This window comes from Malurus melanocephalus, unplaced genomic scaffold (assembly GCF_030028575.1).
Source record: "Malurus melanocephalus ecotype Western Australia unplaced genomic scaffold, MMel_1.1 scaffold_689, whole genome shotgun sequence".
Classification (NCBI taxonomy): Eukaryota; Metazoa; Chordata; class Aves; order Passeriformes; family Maluridae; genus Malurus; species Malurus melanocephalus.
In genome coordinates this window covers 277996-296587 of record NW_026623921.1, presented here as the reverse complement: position 1 = coordinate 296587, position 18592 = coordinate 277996, and the positions used below count along the sequence as shown (strand labels likewise).

The 18592-nt window shown below is 45.6% G+C and overlaps 3 protein-coding genes across 5 annotated transcripts in view; all 3 read right to left on the bottom strand.

Annotated features, from left to right (window-relative positions):
* Nucleotides 1–217: 217 nt before the first annotated feature.
* On the bottom strand, nucleotides 218–4545 carry RPS15A (ribosomal protein S15a). The gene is made up of 5 exons (XM_057384161.1): nucleotides 4467–4545; nucleotides 3230–3367; nucleotides 3005–3084; nucleotides 1488–1573; nucleotides 218–353 (listed from the first exon to the last, which is right to left on the bottom strand). Exons 2-5 carry the CDS (start codon nucleotides 3360–3362, stop codon nucleotides 260–262), a joined length of 393 nt encoding a protein of 130 aa, XP_057240144.1. The 5' UTR covers nucleotides 3363–3367; nucleotides 4467–4545; the 3' UTR covers nucleotides 218–259.
* Nucleotides 4546–5154: 609 nt separating this feature from the next.
* Nucleotides 5155–12922, bottom strand: ARL6IP1 (ADP ribosylation factor like GTPase 6 interacting protein 1). Of its 2 annotated transcripts, none has more exons than XM_057384160.1 (6): nucleotides 12887–12922; nucleotides 9357–9490; nucleotides 7589–7708; nucleotides 7192–7309; nucleotides 6456–6540; nucleotides 5155–6238 (listed from the first exon to the last, which is right to left on the bottom strand). In XM_057384160.1, the coding sequence occupies exons 1-6, from the start codon at nucleotides 12905–12907 to the stop codon at nucleotides 6120–6122; spliced, it is 597 nt and encodes a 198-aa protein (XP_057240143.1). In that variant the 5' UTR covers nucleotides 12908–12922; the 3' UTR covers nucleotides 5155–6119. The 2 variants fall into 2 exon arrangements, with proteins under 2 accessions (XP_057240143.1, XP_057240142.1); XM_057384159.1 differs by lacking the exon at nucleotides 12887–12922 and adding an exon at nucleotides 11131–11213.
* A 2231-nt stretch (nucleotides 12923–15153) lies between these two features.
* Nucleotides 15154–18592, bottom strand: part of SMG1 (SMG1 nonsense mediated mRNA decay associated PI3K related kinase) — a 59704-nt gene continuing 56265 nt past the window's right edge. For both annotated transcript variants that reach the window (XM_057384162.1, XM_057384164.1), the window contains 2 exons: nucleotides 18368–18474; nucleotides 15154–17703 (listed from right to left, as the gene is read on the bottom strand). In XM_057384162.1, the coding sequence (XP_057240145.1) occupies nucleotides 17626–17703; nucleotides 18368–18474 (185 nt within the window). In that variant the 3' untranslated portion in view covers nucleotides 15154–17625. The remainder of the gene's footprint in view (nucleotides 17704–18367; nucleotides 18475–18592) is intronic.

Sequence of the window (18592 nt, the reverse complement as noted above, 5' to 3'; positions counted from 1 at the left end):
AGCGGTTATCAATCAGGTATCAATTTCTGGGGTGGCTCTGAGTGATCTTGGGGTGCACTGCCAAGGGATAGCAGAGGCCAGGTGGGTGTAAGGGGCAGGTGGAGGTGTGGGGGACAGCTGTGGACACTCAGGGACACTCTATTGAAGAGAAGTCTGTTACAAGCACTATCACAAACAGTGTTCAAAGTCATAAAAATACTGACTGGAAACACCAGAGTCCATTTGAACAATTTATTAGTATCCTCTTTTTTAACAAGTTTTAGAAAAAGAATCCCAGGATTTTGCCTCCTGTGTGTTTTCGCCTCGCCTCCTCATGGTCCATGATGCCAGCTGAGGTTGTCAGTACAATATACCTGCCAAGACAGAACAAATGTTCAGTTAATCTCTCTGTTCAAGACTCCCAAGGTAGGTTCATCTCTGTGTTGCAACAGCAAGGCCCGTTCCTCTAACAACAGGTCCAGCACAGCGACATCAAATTATCAACAGAGCAAAAGCAGCACCTCTCAGGAGCACAGCTCTGCAGCAGACACAGGACAGCGACAGCCTTCCGTTCTCCAACTGTCTGCCCCTGTCTTTGGTACTGCCACTGGGCAATCCCGGTCCAGCTGCTGCAGCAGCAGCAACTCTTGAGGTTTTTAACCAAGCTCCCCAGCACAGGCAGAGGTGTCAGCGTGGCAGACAGCTCCTCAGCTTTGATCACTCGGAGCTGAACACAACAGTGCTTATGCCAACATCTGCATTAATGACACACTCACAGAGCTTCGTATCTGAGAAACTCTTGTCCCACCAATCTATAAATAGTCTTAAAACTCTCAATGGCAACACACAAGAGCAGCTGCACAGCAACGGCTGAAGCACGAGTTACCACAGGAGCTTTAAGAGCAGAAACAGCGCAGAACTGCTGGTCCTTCCTTCGCTGGGACAGAATGGTTGAGGCCCCGGAGACTATGCCAGCTCTGCCATCCTGGCACACTGGCGTTTAGTGCTCTTGATTCAGTACATTTTGTGAGTACGAAAATACACTGCATAATAGTAAGACTTCCTGTGTGGTGCAGATTTGTTTGACAGAGCCTCCAAGTCTCTCAGCACTTCATATCCAATTAATTTGCACACAACCGGGACATTTGAATTCACATAGTACAGTGTACTTCCACTGACCCGCTAACTCACATAACTCCTCCCCCATTTAAAAATGGCCATTTATAAAATGAAAACATGCATGAAAAAATCCTATTTTTCATTAACTGTGTAATGCTGAAACGAGGATTTTACCACAGCCAAGCAGAAAACAGATCCTTGCACAGCAGTGCTCCCTTAGAACTGGTTAAAAAGGGAATTTACATGGAAGATAGATTTTTAGAACTGGTATTTATCTCCAGACTGACCGAAGGAAAGGTGTCAGGTGAGTCTAACTCAGGCAGTCTGCGAGTGTAACAATCCCCCACGTTTTTACACACAACACACACTTGACCCTTCCTTGTACTTACCCAAACTGACGGGAAGGCAGCAGGTTGTTCTGCCACTTTTCCAAATCCTTCAGCTGAACATCAAATCTGGGACTGATTACACCACACTGTAAAAGAGGATTCCACTACACACTGAAGAACTTTACRGATTTGCACATTTGTGATCTCAGTTCCCTGCCTAAAGGACTTTTACAAGTGCTGTTACACACWCTCCGTGACCCACAGCACATTTCCTCCCACCTGGGAACCTCACACCCAGCAACTCCTCACCAGTTACTCCCTCAGCCTCACCCTTTTCTCCTCCAAGGACCTAAACAGCCTTAAACTACCCCACCCAAGTAATGCTCACACCCGGAGGAACACGAAAACATTCTGCAAAATTCCTGTGATTGCTCAGGGRTATTCTGCCTCTAACCATCACACACAGTTACCAAAAAACACATCTAGATTATAATCAGCAAGGAATTAACAGGCGCAAAAGTTACTGGAGTTTTCGACTTTATCATACTGCTAACTATGACCACCACCGCCAGTTACCCCACTAGTTCCAATCATTTTAACAGCTATCCAACACCAAACCAGCAGCACACCTTCCTGCACTATGCACATTTTTCTGAACCAAACAACTGTTCCCTTCTTGCAATGACCGAGACAAACATTACATCCAGCTGCATGCTGGATGACATATTACAAAATCATCCTGAAAAACTTCGAGGAATGTTACATTCTGACATTCATCGCTTCCATTACAGACACACAAAACTGTAATTACTGCAGTAATTTGGGGGTGTCAGGATTTTCTGCCTTACACTCAAAACAATTTTTAGATGCAGTATTTATTCATCATGGAGACAGCCCCCAAGATATTTTAACCGAGTAGGTATTTTGGTTTTTTTTACCAAACAGCCAACACTCACTCGATGCACTCAACTGCGAACAATGATGCACAGCAAGTCACCACAGACCTACACAGCTCCGTAGTTTCACACATAGGCATGTAAAAATTTTCCAAAAAACACACGAATGCCTCATATGCCCCAGGAACTTAACAAGCACCCAATTCATGTAACATTCAATTCTCCCTCGCTGCAAGCAAAGCCCACYTGGCAGCAGGAGAAAGGTTTGTCTTCTCCACATCTGCAGGAATCAGACCTCAACAGGAAACAAACTCAGCTCCTATCTCTTAAGACAAGTCTTCCAGACAGCTTAAAACATCAAAGAAACTGAGAATGCACTAGACAGCCAGAAAGTCTTTGCAGACAGAAATACACAGCACTTGCAAGCAGACTTCCCTGAAAGTGTATCTTACATATTCAAAGTTTAAAAGATATGTGACCCATACCATGATGAATCTAGACAAATTATTCAGCCTTTTAACTGGTAACATCTCTATTACTCCTATTTCCATGGACTCAACAAATATCACCTTCTTTACAAGCAGTTCTTTCAGAACTAGTGCAGAGAAACACAAAATATTTTAAAAGAAGTCTCAGTTAAACCCCTCCTTAGAGAACTGAATTCAGGAAGACAATTCCTACCTTGTTGAGTCTGCCTGTGAGGTTGACAACAATCTTCCCAGCTCTGTGATCATCAATTATCTCGAATTCACCAATGTAACCTGCAAGAGACCAGCGGACAATACTTAGCTACAATAACACCACCAAGTAACTATGTTGCACTAAACTACTTCAGGCAAAATGATCCACGTTTTTTCACAAGAGCAGCACGCCCCGACTCCCGCGGGGAGCAGGACAAGGACTTACCGTGCTTCATCATCACTGTCAGGAAGCGGACGATCACTTTGGAACATGGCCGGATGAGCACCTGGCGTTTCCCACGTTTCTCTGCATTGTTGATGCTTTTGAGAGCATCGGCCAGAACGTTCATCCGCACCATGGTGCCTGCAGGAAGAGCAGCCGTTACTGCACCAGCTCTTCCGCGCAGAAATACTGAGCAGAACTTTTTTTAAAGCTAATTTTAGATCGAAAAGATCCAAGACTGACATGAAGCCGTATGGAACCTTAAAAAGCACTTTCACCCTAAATAAGTGAACCAAGTCACACGCTCGGCTGTGATCAAGGAGAGCCACCACTACCATAACAAGTCAGGACATCTGGCACAGTTACATTCGGCTTTTTAAGAGCACACATACTAAGATTTCAAACCCTAGACACCTACCATCTAGACACCGTAGCAGCAGTGACACACCTCCCCAGGTAAACCAGTCTGGCGTTAAAACCCAACTGCTCAGTATCAATCCTGCGCAATAACTAGACCCTAGGTGGTACTAAATCAATCAACAGATGCTGCTCGACTCATTGATCTGCAAAAAACCTACAGGATGCACAAACACAGCACTTCCTAAAGGAAACGGCAGCAGCTCTCACATGCTCGCGAAAAGGAGCCTTGGAGCACCCTCGGCACGACAGAGATGACTTGGCACCCCCACCCCTCTCTGAGAGACAGTCCAGGCGCTGCCAGAACAGTCCAGAAAGGCATCCCTGACCTGCTCACCAAAGCACGTCCTTTGGCACACAAGGACTTTCACCGCTGAGATGCCATCACGGCGTGARCAAATTCCCGCCCCCAGGCGAGGAGAGTCGCCAGCCCCCCGTGCCGGGGCCGCCTCCTCCCCGGGCCCTGATCGCGCCCGCTCCCCTGCACTCCGCTACCTCCTCCCAGGCATCGTCGCACGATCCACAAGCCTCAAAGTCCACCATCTCCGCGGCACCCCCGCGCTCTGCCCAGCCCAGCTCTCCAGAGCTCCGGTCCGGACCAGGCCGAGCAGCCRAGCGCGGGGCCACGGGCAGGAGGTGCCGCCCCCCACCCCACATTCCGGCGGTTCCGGACGGCGCCAGGACAGGTGCCGGCAGCTCAAACTGGGCCAGGCGCGTGCGACGGTGCCCGCTGCCCCCGGTGGCGCGGGCGAGGCGGGCGCGGGGCGCGGATGGCGCCGGGACCGGGCGGATGCGGCGCGACCGCGCCTCCCACCCTACTCACCGAGAGCGCGATGGCGGAAAAGGAAGAGCCCGGGCCGCGCGGGGTGATGGGAGGGCCATCGGCGGGGCGACAAATATCGCGAGACTTCGTGGCTCAAGCCTGATCCTTCCCATTGGCCGAGGCCGCGCACCGCACTTCCGGAGCGACGCCRCCGCCCTGTTTCCGTAGCAACGCGGACGCCTCCCGCGGGCGAGAAACGAAGGGGCGCGAGGGACAAAAAGTTTCACTCCGCCAGGCAGAGCGCGCGACCCGCGCAGCTGAGCCCCGAGCCCCGCGAGCGCCCGGGACAGCAGGAGCTGCGACACGGGGAGGACACGGGGAGGACACGGGGAGGACACGGGGAGGACACGGGGAGGACACGGGGAGGACACGGGGAGACGGAGCCGCGCTGAGCAAACCCCCGCCCGATGGGCTGCGCTCGTACTCAATACCAACTCCAAAGGGCAACACGGCACTCGGGGCTGCGACAGCACGTGTGCACCTAAGCTGGCATTAGTGTATTCTTAACTCTGGGAACACACCTCTAGGACACTGTGCCGTGTCACCGCATGACTTTACACATGCGGGATCTCTCCCTGCGACAGGTTATGCCAGTTCATTACGKCACTTCTTCAACCACTCACAGCTTTCCTTCTTGATTAAAAAAATGCATTGACACCCTTTCCTGTAATTTCACAAAGAGCAAGTCTTCACATAGTTTCTCTTTAGTCTGTATTTAGCTATTCAACAATTACAATAGACACTGAAGAGAGTTCATTTTAAAACAGTACATTTTTGAAACATTAACAGAGGTTTTAGCTTTTTAAAGAAAAACGTTCAGTTTTWAAAAAAAGAGGGAGAGGTCATAGAAAAGCACAAACAATTCAAGCTTATTTACAGGGTCAAGCTCAGCATATTCAGAGTGATTTTGTATACAAACATTCATAAAACCAAACATGCTACAAGGCTTCATGACAACAGCAGTTTCTAGAACAATCAGCTGTTAAGATTACACACACCTTCACTCATTTTCCACACTCTCAGTGCAATGACTTTACACTACAGCTAAATAACTGAACTACTAATTTATATATTCCAGACCCCTATTGAACACATTCTCGGGGACACGCCGCCAAAAGAAGCAAAGAGAGTCAGTGAGACAATGGATCCACCTTCTGCCCCCATTTTGGATGTGCACCCTCAGCTAYAGTCATTCTTACTCAGCCAACTGTTCTCCTGACACAGGGATCAGTAGGAACAAGCCTCCAAGATGCATTAGCCTTCAGATCTGCCTTTCAACTTGCTGTGGCCACAATTAATGATCAGCAAAACTAACACAGTTACAGAAATACTATCAGGCATTACAGCTCTGCTGTTGCGATAGTTATGGACAGGGTTTCTTAGTCTGATGAAGACACTTAACAAGTGAAGCTCCATACATCAAAGGAGAGGATCTTGCAGACAGGATTAGCTCCAGGCTGCAGAGCCCTACTCAGCACAGCAAGACACAAGTCCATATCAGTTGCTGGAGTGACTTTTTCACTTCATCAGGGAGCCAATTAAAAAAAAAAACAACTCAGTGAGCAATACAACTTCTATTGTCTTAATTACACATTAATTCTCAAAACTGTTCCCACAAAAACCTTTTACTAAAAGTGAACACCAGTTAAGTCTTCACTCATTTTTCTTTTCCTTGTGCTTGAGAAGTTTGTTGATCTCCCTTTTTGCCATTCCAATGTACTTTGTGATGATCCCATGCTGGTTTAGTCCAGGAAACAACAAGAAGAAACTTACTAGAGAGGAGGAGAAAAAGAAAAAAAAAAAGAATTATATTCCCTTAACAAGCTTCTGTCCTGCAATTCTTTGCAATTCTTTGCTTCCCTTAAGCCCCATTAACTGCTTGAAAAAAAACCGCTTAACCACACTTCATCAAAAAGTAATTCTAGCTGTCTCAACCCGTTTCAGGCAGCTAACAAAGGAGTTCCTTGAGTTTTGCATGCTCACACTTACCAATAAGATAGGTCAAAAAGAGATTGTGAACTTGCTGTCCAATCCAGGCAACCACAGCAAGAGTGAAGAGCATGGTCATGAAGTACTAAAAAGCAAAAAAGGAAGAGTTACCACAGACCCGTTGGGGATGCTCCCTTCCCTTCAGTATTTGGCTGCAATTCAACATTTAAACCTAACKTGAAGTTTCCTGGCTCTTCCATACACGATGCCTATGCAAAGGTGTGTTAACACTGAGAACAGGATCTGTAAYTGTATTTTCTCCCTTATTTTCAGACCGTCAGCTGGACTGGGTGCTAGCTGTTTTTTGCCCAGATATCCCTTAGTGCCAGACTATGCCATCCCCACACACTGCATCCCAAGCTGGTTTTGGGGCAGTGGCTCAGTAGCTCACGTACCAGCGGACAYGCGACTAAAAATCTAGTTCTTTGGACAGTTTATGCACACTGGAAACAGCTCGTTTCCAAAAAGTTACCTATCCAGAGATACCCGGTTCTGCTTTATCTTACTATCAGGCGTATGCTCCTAAACTGCACAGAACTTCAAGTTTCTAAGTCTTGTATCTTGACACTCCAGGTTTCAATAATTGTGTGACCAGAATCAAGTCACAGCCAGAACTGCCAGTTCTTGGTCTGGAATACCAGTTCATTCAGGCATCTGCCTTGCTAAAATACTTTGGACAAAGCTAAATTGAACAAAATATTAAACTATTTAGAGATTAACTCCCAGAACTCAATACCATTTTAGGCTTTTCTTCCTTCAGAGTGAAGAGGCGCTTCCACCAGCCAACGATGCGGCGACGGGATTTCACCAAATTGCTGCAAATCTCATGAAATCTTTGCTGCTGTTCTGTGGTCCTTTTAGTAAAAGGGAGGAAAAAAAGACAGAAATAAGAATTCAAGATTTAATTTAAAATTTTAAAAAAACCTCCCATGGCATTTCTGCAGCAGTACAAATGTACTCAGTACTTATCCTGACATTCGCTTTGCTTACTTTGTATTCATGTATTACAGAGATTGCTCATTTCTCACTACAATGGCTCTACAAAGTATCCATCCCATATCTGCAAATCATATCCCTTTTGAGAAAGATCACATTTACACTCGAGAAACAGTTTTAATTGAAGCYTTCCTCACCACTTATTAGAGCCAAAGATTCGAGGAGCAAGAGCAGGAACCAGGTAATCGGCCAAACAGAGAAACATAACGAAACAGGAGACGCCTGAGAGAACGGATGGGTCCAAATAGTAGATCAGCCTGCAGAAAGAAGAATTATTGCCGAATGCTCAAACTACTAAGTACTAGACGTGCTCAGTCACTTCTTCAGATTAGCTCAGACTTTCCAGTAGTGGACCTACTCTCTTGCCTAACCTCAAACAATATTACAAAAAGTATCTTTTTCTCTTAATGTGCCATATAAGGATATGCTACAAGCACATAAGGTATAAAGTTCACCAGAAGTACAAATTCAGCATTATTATCCTCTCAGAAATTGACACACAGCAAACTTAACACTGAATGAGGGATGAGGATGAGTGAGTGAACGTATGAAATAACCAGGTAGAGTAAAAGCTCTAATTTTATTGGTTACGTCACAGAACTCAGATCCACTACAGGCTGTCATTTGCTCTGTCTCTCCTGGGACAGCCAGACAAACCTGTTCTGGACAAGAGGCCAATCGATCTCCACTTAGGACAGTGCTGGATTTTCCATATTCAGTTTGCAATCACTCAAACACTGGGCAGAAGGGCAACCGGATAATGAGCAGCTCATCTCCTAACTGTCCGATAATACCACCTGGACCCTCCGCTACTCAACTATTCTGTACAGAACTTGCTGAACACCAAAGCAGTAAAAGCAAACAAATGACAGAGTGCATGGCAGGGCCAGGTGTTCTGTACATCTGCACAGTGCTATTGCACCGCACATTCAAGCTCATTTTGACAAATTCACAACCTGAAGTAGTTCTGCATTTCCACAAAGTATAATTCAGCACAAGATCTTTCCTTGTATAATCACAGAATTTGCAACAGAATATCCTCAAATGCACACGATTAGTTCTTACTGAAGTTACTTTTCAGTTTACATTTGATTTTCGTCTCCCTCACCTGCCCTGAAAACATAAAAATTTGTATTAGCCAAAAGACCGATTATCCCTGCCTCATCTAGTTCAACATTTATTTTTGCAATTCCTCTCCTTACTGCAAGAACTGACAAAACTGGCAAACTGCACAGCTGGCATGAACAGCTGTGCATTCAAGGCAGGTCAGGTCATTTTGACTACTGCCATGTTACATAAAGGCACATCCAAGTGCCCCCAGCACCTCCAATCAGACGGCAAATCTTCCCGCCCTGCTGACTGGAAGTTGTCTGCAACCTTCCCTTCTTCCCCGTTTCTCAAAGGATATGACGGATAATGTAAAAAACCCGAATTCTGCAAAAAAACCTGAATGTATCGTAAACACCACAGCAAAGATGCAGACAGAATAGGAAATCTCACCCTATGGAAATAAGCTTTTCATAATGATATTGCTATTAGATTGGGAGGGGAAAAAAGCCAAAGGAGGTCAGCAGGTCTGACTAAGATGCAGGGTACAAAGAATGAGGGCAGAACATGATTGTACCACTAAAGAACATTCAGCTGAGCACAGTAAAAACCCCAGCATCTCCTGCAGCTTTTGCAGAAAGCACYGTCTCTCCTCTGAGCAGGACGTGACTCGTGTTACTTCCTGTTTTCAATACTTGTTTTGAATTTCCAACAAAGTTCACACATTTCAAGAAACAGAACCTAGAGTAAAAGGCTTCCTATTAGACTTCTCCAGACGTCCTACTAATTTTCTTAATAGGTTTGGTACCAGCCATAAAGTTGCAGTGATGTACCAGGCTCCCTCCAGAAGGTACTTACAGGAAAGAAAAGGAAACAACGCTCATCAGTACCAGAGGAAACCAGGCTCGTTCCCAGCGCAGAACTTTGTCTGTCATCAAAATCACTTCTCCCCATCCTTGCAACTGCTCTTCCAAGCTTGCAGTTTCAGAAGCCTACACAAAAAGAGAAGAAAACTCCTTTACTAAACCACAGAATCAAATTAATTCCTACACTGAAGCAGCTAAAAAAACCCCCAGTGCAATAATTAAAGATCCCAGACACAAACTTTTCAAAATAATTAAATTTGGAATAATATTGTGAGTTGTACTAAGTTACAACACTGTAGCAGTGATACTTTAAAATAGTCAAAATCCTAACATAGTCAAGATCCTAGCAGCATGTACAGGTGAAACAAAACCTCCTCCCAGATTTTGCCAAGGTGTATCCTGCCACCCCCCCCCATCCCATCCCATCCCCTCCCATCCCCTCCCCCCCCCCCCCCCCCCGGCTCCCATTTACCACACCCCATCTGCCAAGGTTTTAAAGCCTAGCTAAAGCCTCTCAAGTTTCCAGTGTCAACATCTGGAAAACCGTAATATGAGAACTATTTAAAAACACATGTCTTTTCCAAGACAACTCTACCACATTAAAGTGAGGTTTTCTAGCTGCTGTCCAATGCCAATTTCTTATTACGAGGAAGATGTGTGAAGACTCAGAATCCATAGTAAAGTTACCTAACTGATCACATTTGGACTGCAAAGCAAGTTTTCCTACAAGCTGCCCAAGGCAGCTTTTAAACTCCACTTCCTRTGTGATTCCTACCATTCTCGCTAGACCTCTGCAGCAAGGAGGCCCCACCGTTGCCGCCATCAGCTTGTTAAGCAGTTCACCTGAGGTATTCCACATTTAACAGAGCTTAACAGTGTCCCCTCATCGGGAGACGGCATCTCAGAGATTACAAAATTCAGGTAACCGTGAACAGAACCGACTACCGCCCAAGCAGTAAGAGGTGAAAAGTCATGTAGACATGCCCGTCTGCTGTGCAGAGGTAACAGAACAGATTTCGCTCAGCTATGTCCTACACTTAATTCCAATGAGAACTCCAAAACCACTAGAATAACAAGGACAATACAGTTCAGTGGAACTTCTGTAAACTCTGGAACCTCCCTCCAAGCTCTGAGCTCTCGGAGCTGCTCCCTGTGCCCAACATGGGGGTGCAGCATGGCAACGCTCAAACGCTTCCAGCCTTTGCCCCGGCTTTTACAGCGATTTTCCCATCCCGCAGGGCAGCCGCTTACCAATTCAGGCATAACTATATATATCCTTGTKTTTATCTAACTATTCAAGTCCATCTCGGCACATTTAGTTAAGCTGATCAGCCAGCGCCTGCCTCTCCCGTATCGGTGCGGCGCTCGGTCCCTTAGAGGGAGGCTTCACACACACACACACACGGACACAAGCAAACACAGCCGTACACTCACACGAACAGACAGATACAGTCGGGRTAACCCCGCACGACAGGTAACGCCAAGCACTGCTGTGGGTTCCGGCCCGCGAGCAGCAGCGCAGCCGCCGATCCCGCGCCTCGGGCCTGCACACGCAGCAGCAGCCGCCCCACGCACGGCCCCGGGCCGATACCACACCGAACCCTTCGGGAGCCAAACGGCGTCACACGGCGCGGGGCCGAGGCGGCCCTCGACAGCCGCSGATGAGGTAGGACTAGGCTGGGAGGGGCGGGGCGGGCCTGGTTCCCCCACCGCCCCCGCCAGGCCCGAGCGGCCGCCAAACCTCGCCGGGCGCCGCGMGCCCTCACCAGCTGGTAGACGCTGTTGTTGTCCCCCTCCGCCATATTGCTCCGCTCCCGCACCGCCACACGCCGACCACGCCCTCCTTCGCGACGCTCCGCTTCTGCCTTTTATAGCCTCCGCGAGCACTGTGATTGGCCAGCCCCAGCGCCCCGCCGGTCGTCGGTTGGCTTGCTGGAATTCAACCGCGCGGGGCGTGCGCGCGCCCCGGCTCCTGCGCCGCAGTGCGGCTGAGGCGGCGTCGGGCCCGCGCCGGGAGGGGACCTGGGCGCCGTGGTGAGGGGTGATAACCCGACCAAAGTCACAGAATGGCTCGGGTTGGAAAAGATCTCCCAGTCCAACCTGTGACCGAACGCTACCTTGTCAACTACACCGTGGCACCGAGTGCCACACGTCCAGTCTTTCCTTAAGACACCTTCAGGAATGGTGACCACCATCTCCCTGGGCAGCCCGTACCAATATGTCTAATCGCTGCTGCTATGAGGAAGTTCTTCCTTATGTCCAACCTAGACCTCCCCTAGTTCAGCTTAAGACCATGTCCCCATGTCACTTTTTCCCTGCGAGGAGAGCCCGACTGCCACCCGGCTTCAACCTCGGTTCAGTGATAAGGTGTCCCTCCGTGCCGAGGCTCCTTTTCTCCAGGATAAACACCCTCACCTACCTCAGCCGCTCATCATCGCACTTGTGCTCCTGCCCCTTCCCCAGCTTCTTTCTCYGGCCGTGCTCCAGCCCCTCACTGTCCATCCTGAACTCAGGGACCCAGAGCTGGACACAGCACCAGAGGCGTGGGTTGGGTGGGTGACCAGCACAGGGCTAGCGCTGTTGGTAACACCAAAGCCCAGCAATGTGCTTTATTTCGTTCACAACTTGTGGCAACTTGGGAATAAATACTGGGATATAAATATTGTTTCTGACTCAGTTTTCTAAACGCTTCAGGCACGTGCGGTATGAACTTAAATCACTGTGCCCAGGACCCAACACCAGGCTATTAACRAGCAAAGAAAACATCTCAGGCAAAAAAAAAACTGCCCTGGCACCAGCTTGGTGGAGAGAAAAAGAGAGGACCAAGGACTGTAGAAGCACACACTGCAGTCCCGAATGGTTTGGTCTTACACGGGGTGCTTCTCACACTCACTCACAAGAATGTATGCAAAGAACAGTTTCTGTACTGAGTAACTTTGAAATTCATTCAAGTGCTGCTAAAAGCTAACAGTATTTTTGTGTAGCACTTTTCCACTTAGAAATGGCGGAGTTCAGTCTCAAAATCTGTAATTTACCATAGCAGAGCTCACATAAAATGTGGTTTCGTAATGAAGGGATGCCAGCAATAACTTAATTAGTCTTTTAAGAGTATAGAGCCATAGAGAAGCACGACCTCAGAGCAACCTTCCAGTATCTGAAGGGCACCTACAAGGAAAGGGAGGGATGTAGTGACAGGACAAGGAGTAAAATGGGTACAAACCGAAAGAGGGGATATTTGGGTTAGACATTATGAGGAAATTCTTTACCGAGGGTGGTGAGAACAGGTTTGCCCAGCGAGATCCAATCCTGGGAGATGTCCCTGCCCATGGCAAGAGGGTTGGGACTAGATGGTATTTATGGTCTCTTCCAGCCTCTCATCATTCCGTGATTTATGATGCATTGCAGTTCCTAGGGTATGTGCAGTGTCCTGCAGCAGCACTGCTCCGGCTATCTGATACCATCAGCCACCTCCTGGATCGTTCATTTCCGTGATTCTCACCGCAAAGAAACCCAAGCACTTACCAATAGAAAAGGCATTTCCATCCTCTCCAGCCCATCATTCGCAGTCTTCCAGGCAGTCTTTCAAAAGCCAGCTACCAAACCAGTGCCCTTTGAAGCTTTTCTCCATCCCAGAGGGCTCGCAGCGGCGCCTTTCCCTCCCGGCAAGCGTTGCTCCGTAACTCAAGAGGGGCAGAGGGAAAGGCGAGTTGCTGGGCACCCTCATGCCCAGAAATGTCAGAGAGGGCCCACTGCACTGTGGAGCACAGGACAGGSCAGGGCCCTGCCTTCTGCCTACCCCATCCTCTCTGAGCAGCCAGGCCTTATGAGGCACCATAGCAAATAAAATATCTGTGTGCCTACACATACATGTAATTATAGATTTCATTGTTACAATCTSAGCCCTGTAGGAGACAGAGGATGAGCAGCTCAGTCCCACCCCCTGTACCTTACCTGAGCTACAACCAGCTCTTCTGCTTGCCTCAATGCGTGGCACAAACCATGCTGCAATGGGATCAATTGTTCCTGCACCAAGATTCTCTCTTAGCACACGCACAGAAAATTAAATGCCCTAAATGACTTCAAAGCATTTTTAAAAGGGACAGTGCAATTGCTCTRTGTACTTAGAAAATACACAAAAAGTTTTCATGTCAGGCCTCCACCCTTTCAGCATACCTAATACACATTTACGAAGCAATTAATAAAAATTCAGCCTGATGAATGACAAAATTGCTCTAATCAGGTATGCATTTAAGTACAGAGCAGAAATTGTAGATAATATCTGTATTTTCAATTAAATTATTCAGTTACAATGTTAACGGTATACTCATAACTTTTCCACTGAARAAAAAAATGCATTTTGTAATTTGGGAACATGTTAACAAACACAGATGGTAGGTCATCTCAAACCTTTTTCCTACTCAAATTCTTTAATGCGTAGATTTTAGGAAGAGCTTGACAAAAAAGGAAAAAAAGGGGAAAAACAATACAAAGAAACCTTTGAAGTATTTGAGTGTGCTAAAACAGAATAGCTAATGTACCAGGCACAGACCATACTTAGGAATAACTGAAGTAAATTAACCCTAAAGACTGCAGCACTTAGAAAAACAAAGCTTCAACTTCTCCRACTCTCTGCAGTATTTCTGAAGGAGTATGTTTATATGGTGTTTCTCATACAGATACCCCAAAGCAGTTAACGGGGTAAGTATGATTTGATCAGTTTACCAGTGAGTGCAGAGCACTGACTGTCACCACTGCTTTCATAGATACCTCATTCTTCCCTGAAAAACGAAATCCTTCCCTCTGATTTATGTCCACTTGATACAAGGGACTTGAGTCTTTTACAGACACATGAGAAATTAAACAAARCATTACTATTTAAATAGACGAATCCATGAGGACAAAACTAATTGCTGCAAAGTAAAACCAGACCATACAGAGTCTGAAGTCCCTACACAGTACAAAATTAATTTGTCAACTGCATAGATCTGCTGCATTTTCAGATTGTTATTTTGGTGGGATAATGGCATCGTCAATATAATCTCAAACACCACTAATGACTCCAGTTTAACACATTCCAGCAACTCATCTGGCAGAGCYGAGTTCAAACACTGGCTTTAGAGAAGGGGAGAGAGAAGAGAGTCAGACAAGCAACTCATGTTTCTAAGGGCCACGAGCATCTCAACCATGAGCCTATATAATCGTGAGGGGGTAATAAAACTTCTGAAAATATGTGGAATTTGGCTTTAAGAAATTACTTTAGAGCACGGTCCTTCGTTAATATTTACCGCAGGTAAGCAGCAGGCAAAAAATTGCCATCAACTGAACTATCTGACTTCTATAGCGCCAGAGGGCTTTGTGCATTTAGAGAGGTGATTCCAGACTTGCATTAGTTTAGGCGTGCCTCACTGCAGAGAAAAGGGAACACCAGTTTTACTGGTAATTAGGARGTACCCTTGAGTCTTTTTAAGAAACATCTTTTAAGAGAATGCAACGAATGCATCTTATTTACTATGCAGGATGTGTGTGCCGAATCTGAATTTTAGGTTTCACCGAGCCCCCATATTGTCAACATTTCCAAGAAAAATGYGTCAGCACCCAAGTCGACAGTGACGGTCCCACTAACTCCTGCACATCTGAGCTGTCTCCTCTGTATTAGTTATGCAAATTCAAGTCTCTGGAGCATACTGCTCTAATTTGGGGTTTGGTTTGTATTTGTTTGTATCAGGCACTTCATTCTTCCCTGTAATTTTCACAACCACACTGTTTTGCATACAAGGAAATAAAAAATACGTAGTTTTATTTTTAAAACTTTATTAACTTATGCAGTAAGAACCCATCTCCACACAAGTGTTTCATTTCTGGATGGCAGAGGTATAATACATGAGCCACAGGTGAGTGCATTACCCCTCCCTTCCCCCCAGTTTCCATGAAACAAAACAGCAGGTACAACACACTCCTGTCACCACACTTCTCCAACACATTGTTCATAAGGTTATTTTTAACTGGAGAAAAATGCAAAGGACCAACAGAGTCAAGTGTCTTGTTCTGCATATGGATGTTCTTCACTGCAACATTCCAACAGCTTTTCCTGCGATGGTACAGGGTCRGGAGCAGTGGCAGTGGAATGCTTTTGCATGAGTATTGTTAGACTCCAAGCCTGTGACTTCCCTAGAGGTAATTAGGCAGAATGCAAGGAAGGTCATACGACTGTTGAAACCTCTTAACACTTCAAAGTGCACGTCCACAAAAAATTGGCAACAGAGGAGAAAGCGATTTCTAAGACCTACTGCAGAAGCAGAGCAGTGAGCATAGTGCAAATACTGAAAGGAACAGAAGTTTGCCTGGCATTATGCAAAAATTACCAGCCAAGCCTCCTACTCAGATAAACTGCTGCAAACCCTTCCAATTAAATTAATTTTATGCCAGCAGTGGGCTTGGCTCAAATCCTTTAATACTTGGATTGTGACAGAAAAAATGCTGTATTTAAAGTGTGGTTTTACTCTGAGAAGCAACTACAATGGCATTAAAGATCTTCCCACATTTTTCAGCAACTGTGCATAAAGGATTCACCAAAAGGAGAACTTTTTATACACAACTACATGAATTTACCTGGGTTGCAAACGCCAGGGTACACTTCTGCTTTAGCTATCAGCACCTTTACAATTCTGCAGTTGTAACTGAATTCTGTGGAGTTTATTTGCTCTAAGGAAAGGAAGTTGCCTTTTCCTAAAGGTGTCCCACTTAAAAAAGCAAGAAGTCTTTTAGGCAACCAACAGACAAGCAGGACCTTGATCTAAGATGACGCCATTTTTAGAGACTTTTCTCACCATAATCACACTTGGAGAACTGATTAAAAAAAAAAACCTTGTTGGAAGATTCCTCATGGATGCATTACTGAACAACCATCTATAGAAGAAATATGGCAAAAGAAAACTACTTTGCAGATATTTTTACAGATCTAATTGAACAAAGATTTTAGAGTCCTTTATTTCTTGGATTATATGTATACCCCTGTGAAGTGAAGCACTAGAATTTACAAGTGTGAACTAAAAGGATTAGGAAAGTGAAGTAAAAAGCATATCACTCTACCTCCACCAGAACATCACTTTATTGTTTATCTGTCATCAACAATGTAAAACTACTAGATGCTCTATCCTGGTTTTTAAAAAGGTAAAGATTACATTGGATTAGCTACGTTGTTGTACCAAAGAAACTACAGCAATCACAGTAGAATGAGATTGGAGGGACAATTTGAATTACAAAAAAGTGTACACTGCAAGCAGAGGGAAGTGCACATTGAATCAAATCAAATGTCTGTAGGAATCATTACTTTTAAATGCACAGTAACAGTTTTGAGAAACTGTACATAATAGAATCACAAAAATGACTTTAAAATAACCAAAATTACATTTTGCATTTGACCATCCAACTCATAAGTAATCATTGATGTTCTATATTTTCAGTGCTTTTGGAGAACTCGTTTACCAAACAGAATTTAAGTTGTGAATTTGACTAACTGTGAAGTAGAAGGATTGAAATAAAAAGTATATTGGAAGTACGCCTAATCTACAAGAATAAGCCAAGAGGGGTGTATGCAAGGAGAGGCTGGGAGGGAGGAGTGAAAGAGGAAAGGGAGAAGAGAACAAAGGCTTTTTCTTCTATCTCAGAAGTTCTTCCAACGCAGTGTCTATCTGATGTGTACAGCTCTTAGCTTTCAGTCCATTTTGAAGTTTACATTTTGTAGCCTTTTCCCGTACTAACTGGTCAACTCAACCAGCACTGCTGCCACGTAACAAGAAGAACAAGAATCTGAATGCATCAAATCTGCCCTTGCTGTGATTTCTTCGTGGCCCCGTTTTTCTGTTTTTCTTTCAACAGGGTTCGGTGTTTCCTGAATTGTTCACAGGGTCAGGTGGAATTGAGTTCCAAATCGCTCTGCGGTTTGTAGCATCCTGATTTCTTTCTGCAGCTGACCCCCAGACACGTTTGCAGTTCTTCCGTAGCAGAAAGACAAACCGTGTTGCTCAAGCAGTGAGCGTTCACCCTTGACCGTGGGGGTTGCAGACCATTGTGTTTAGCGTATCCCTGAGTGCAGCTATCCCGCAGGATTCACTTCCCAGTGCACCGAGATTTCCTAGGTTTCCTCAGATTAAGCCCCAGTATGCATCACCACCGACTGTGGTGCGGCTACGGATGCCTGAGGCCGGGTTGATTCTGTTGGATGTCTGACCTCGCTGAACCAGACCGATCTGTCTCCCTACTCATACCCAAGCAGTCCAACCTTCATACAGCTGAGCCAAGTTATCTAGATTAGTTGCTTCCTTAATCACAAAGTCAACCTATTAAAAAGGTCAAACAGGTAATTAGGAGCAAGCTAGAATTTTACACGTACTTAAGCTATCTTAGAATCTCCTGTCAAAAGTCACGTGCAAATATTTCACYGTAAAAAAAATAAGCTAACTGTAAAGATAACTTTGTGCAGTTCACGTAAGAAACCGGAAGCTGTACTGCAAAAAAAAAGATTACACATCATCTCATTCAGAGCCCCTATCTTGAAAATAGCCACAACATTCTCAAATTGATGCGGACAACTGTGTCCCCTGACTCCGTTGCCCAGAGACAGGAGTGATTGTGTTGTGTTAGTGAACACAGACGAGTTCTGTCCCTTGGGCAGCTGCACAGATCTCGTGTTCTCCTTGGCTATCAGCAGCTGTGGAAAAAATGTTAGCTTACTGAAAGACAAAAGGCAGTTTTATCTAATTCACGGTTTTACATAAACCTCTCATATGGAAAACAAAAGCACATGACAGCAAAAATAATAAAGAACGCAGCAATACAAGRCAGCAGCAATGCTGATTTGCCCTAGAATAACTCACACCCCACAAAAGGAACCCCCCATTCACAACAAGATTTTAGTCCTCGAGGCACACTTCAGCATACACACCTGCTAATTACCATGTGTTTAAAGTAAGGACCAAAACTGGGACTTTATTTTCAACTCACCTGTTCAGCCACAGACATTCTCCTGCTGGGATCCACATCTCGGCCCTCTAGCTTGGCTTTGACCCGCTTCCACACGCTAACTGCATAGGAATTCCTCTCCTGCACAGCTACAGGGCCAAAATAAAGTTAATTCAGCTTTATACTGCTGCACAGAAACCCACTGAGGTATTTCAGGTTTTTTTGTTGCTGTCAGTGGTAGGGTTGTTGTTTTTTTCTTTTTTCCTA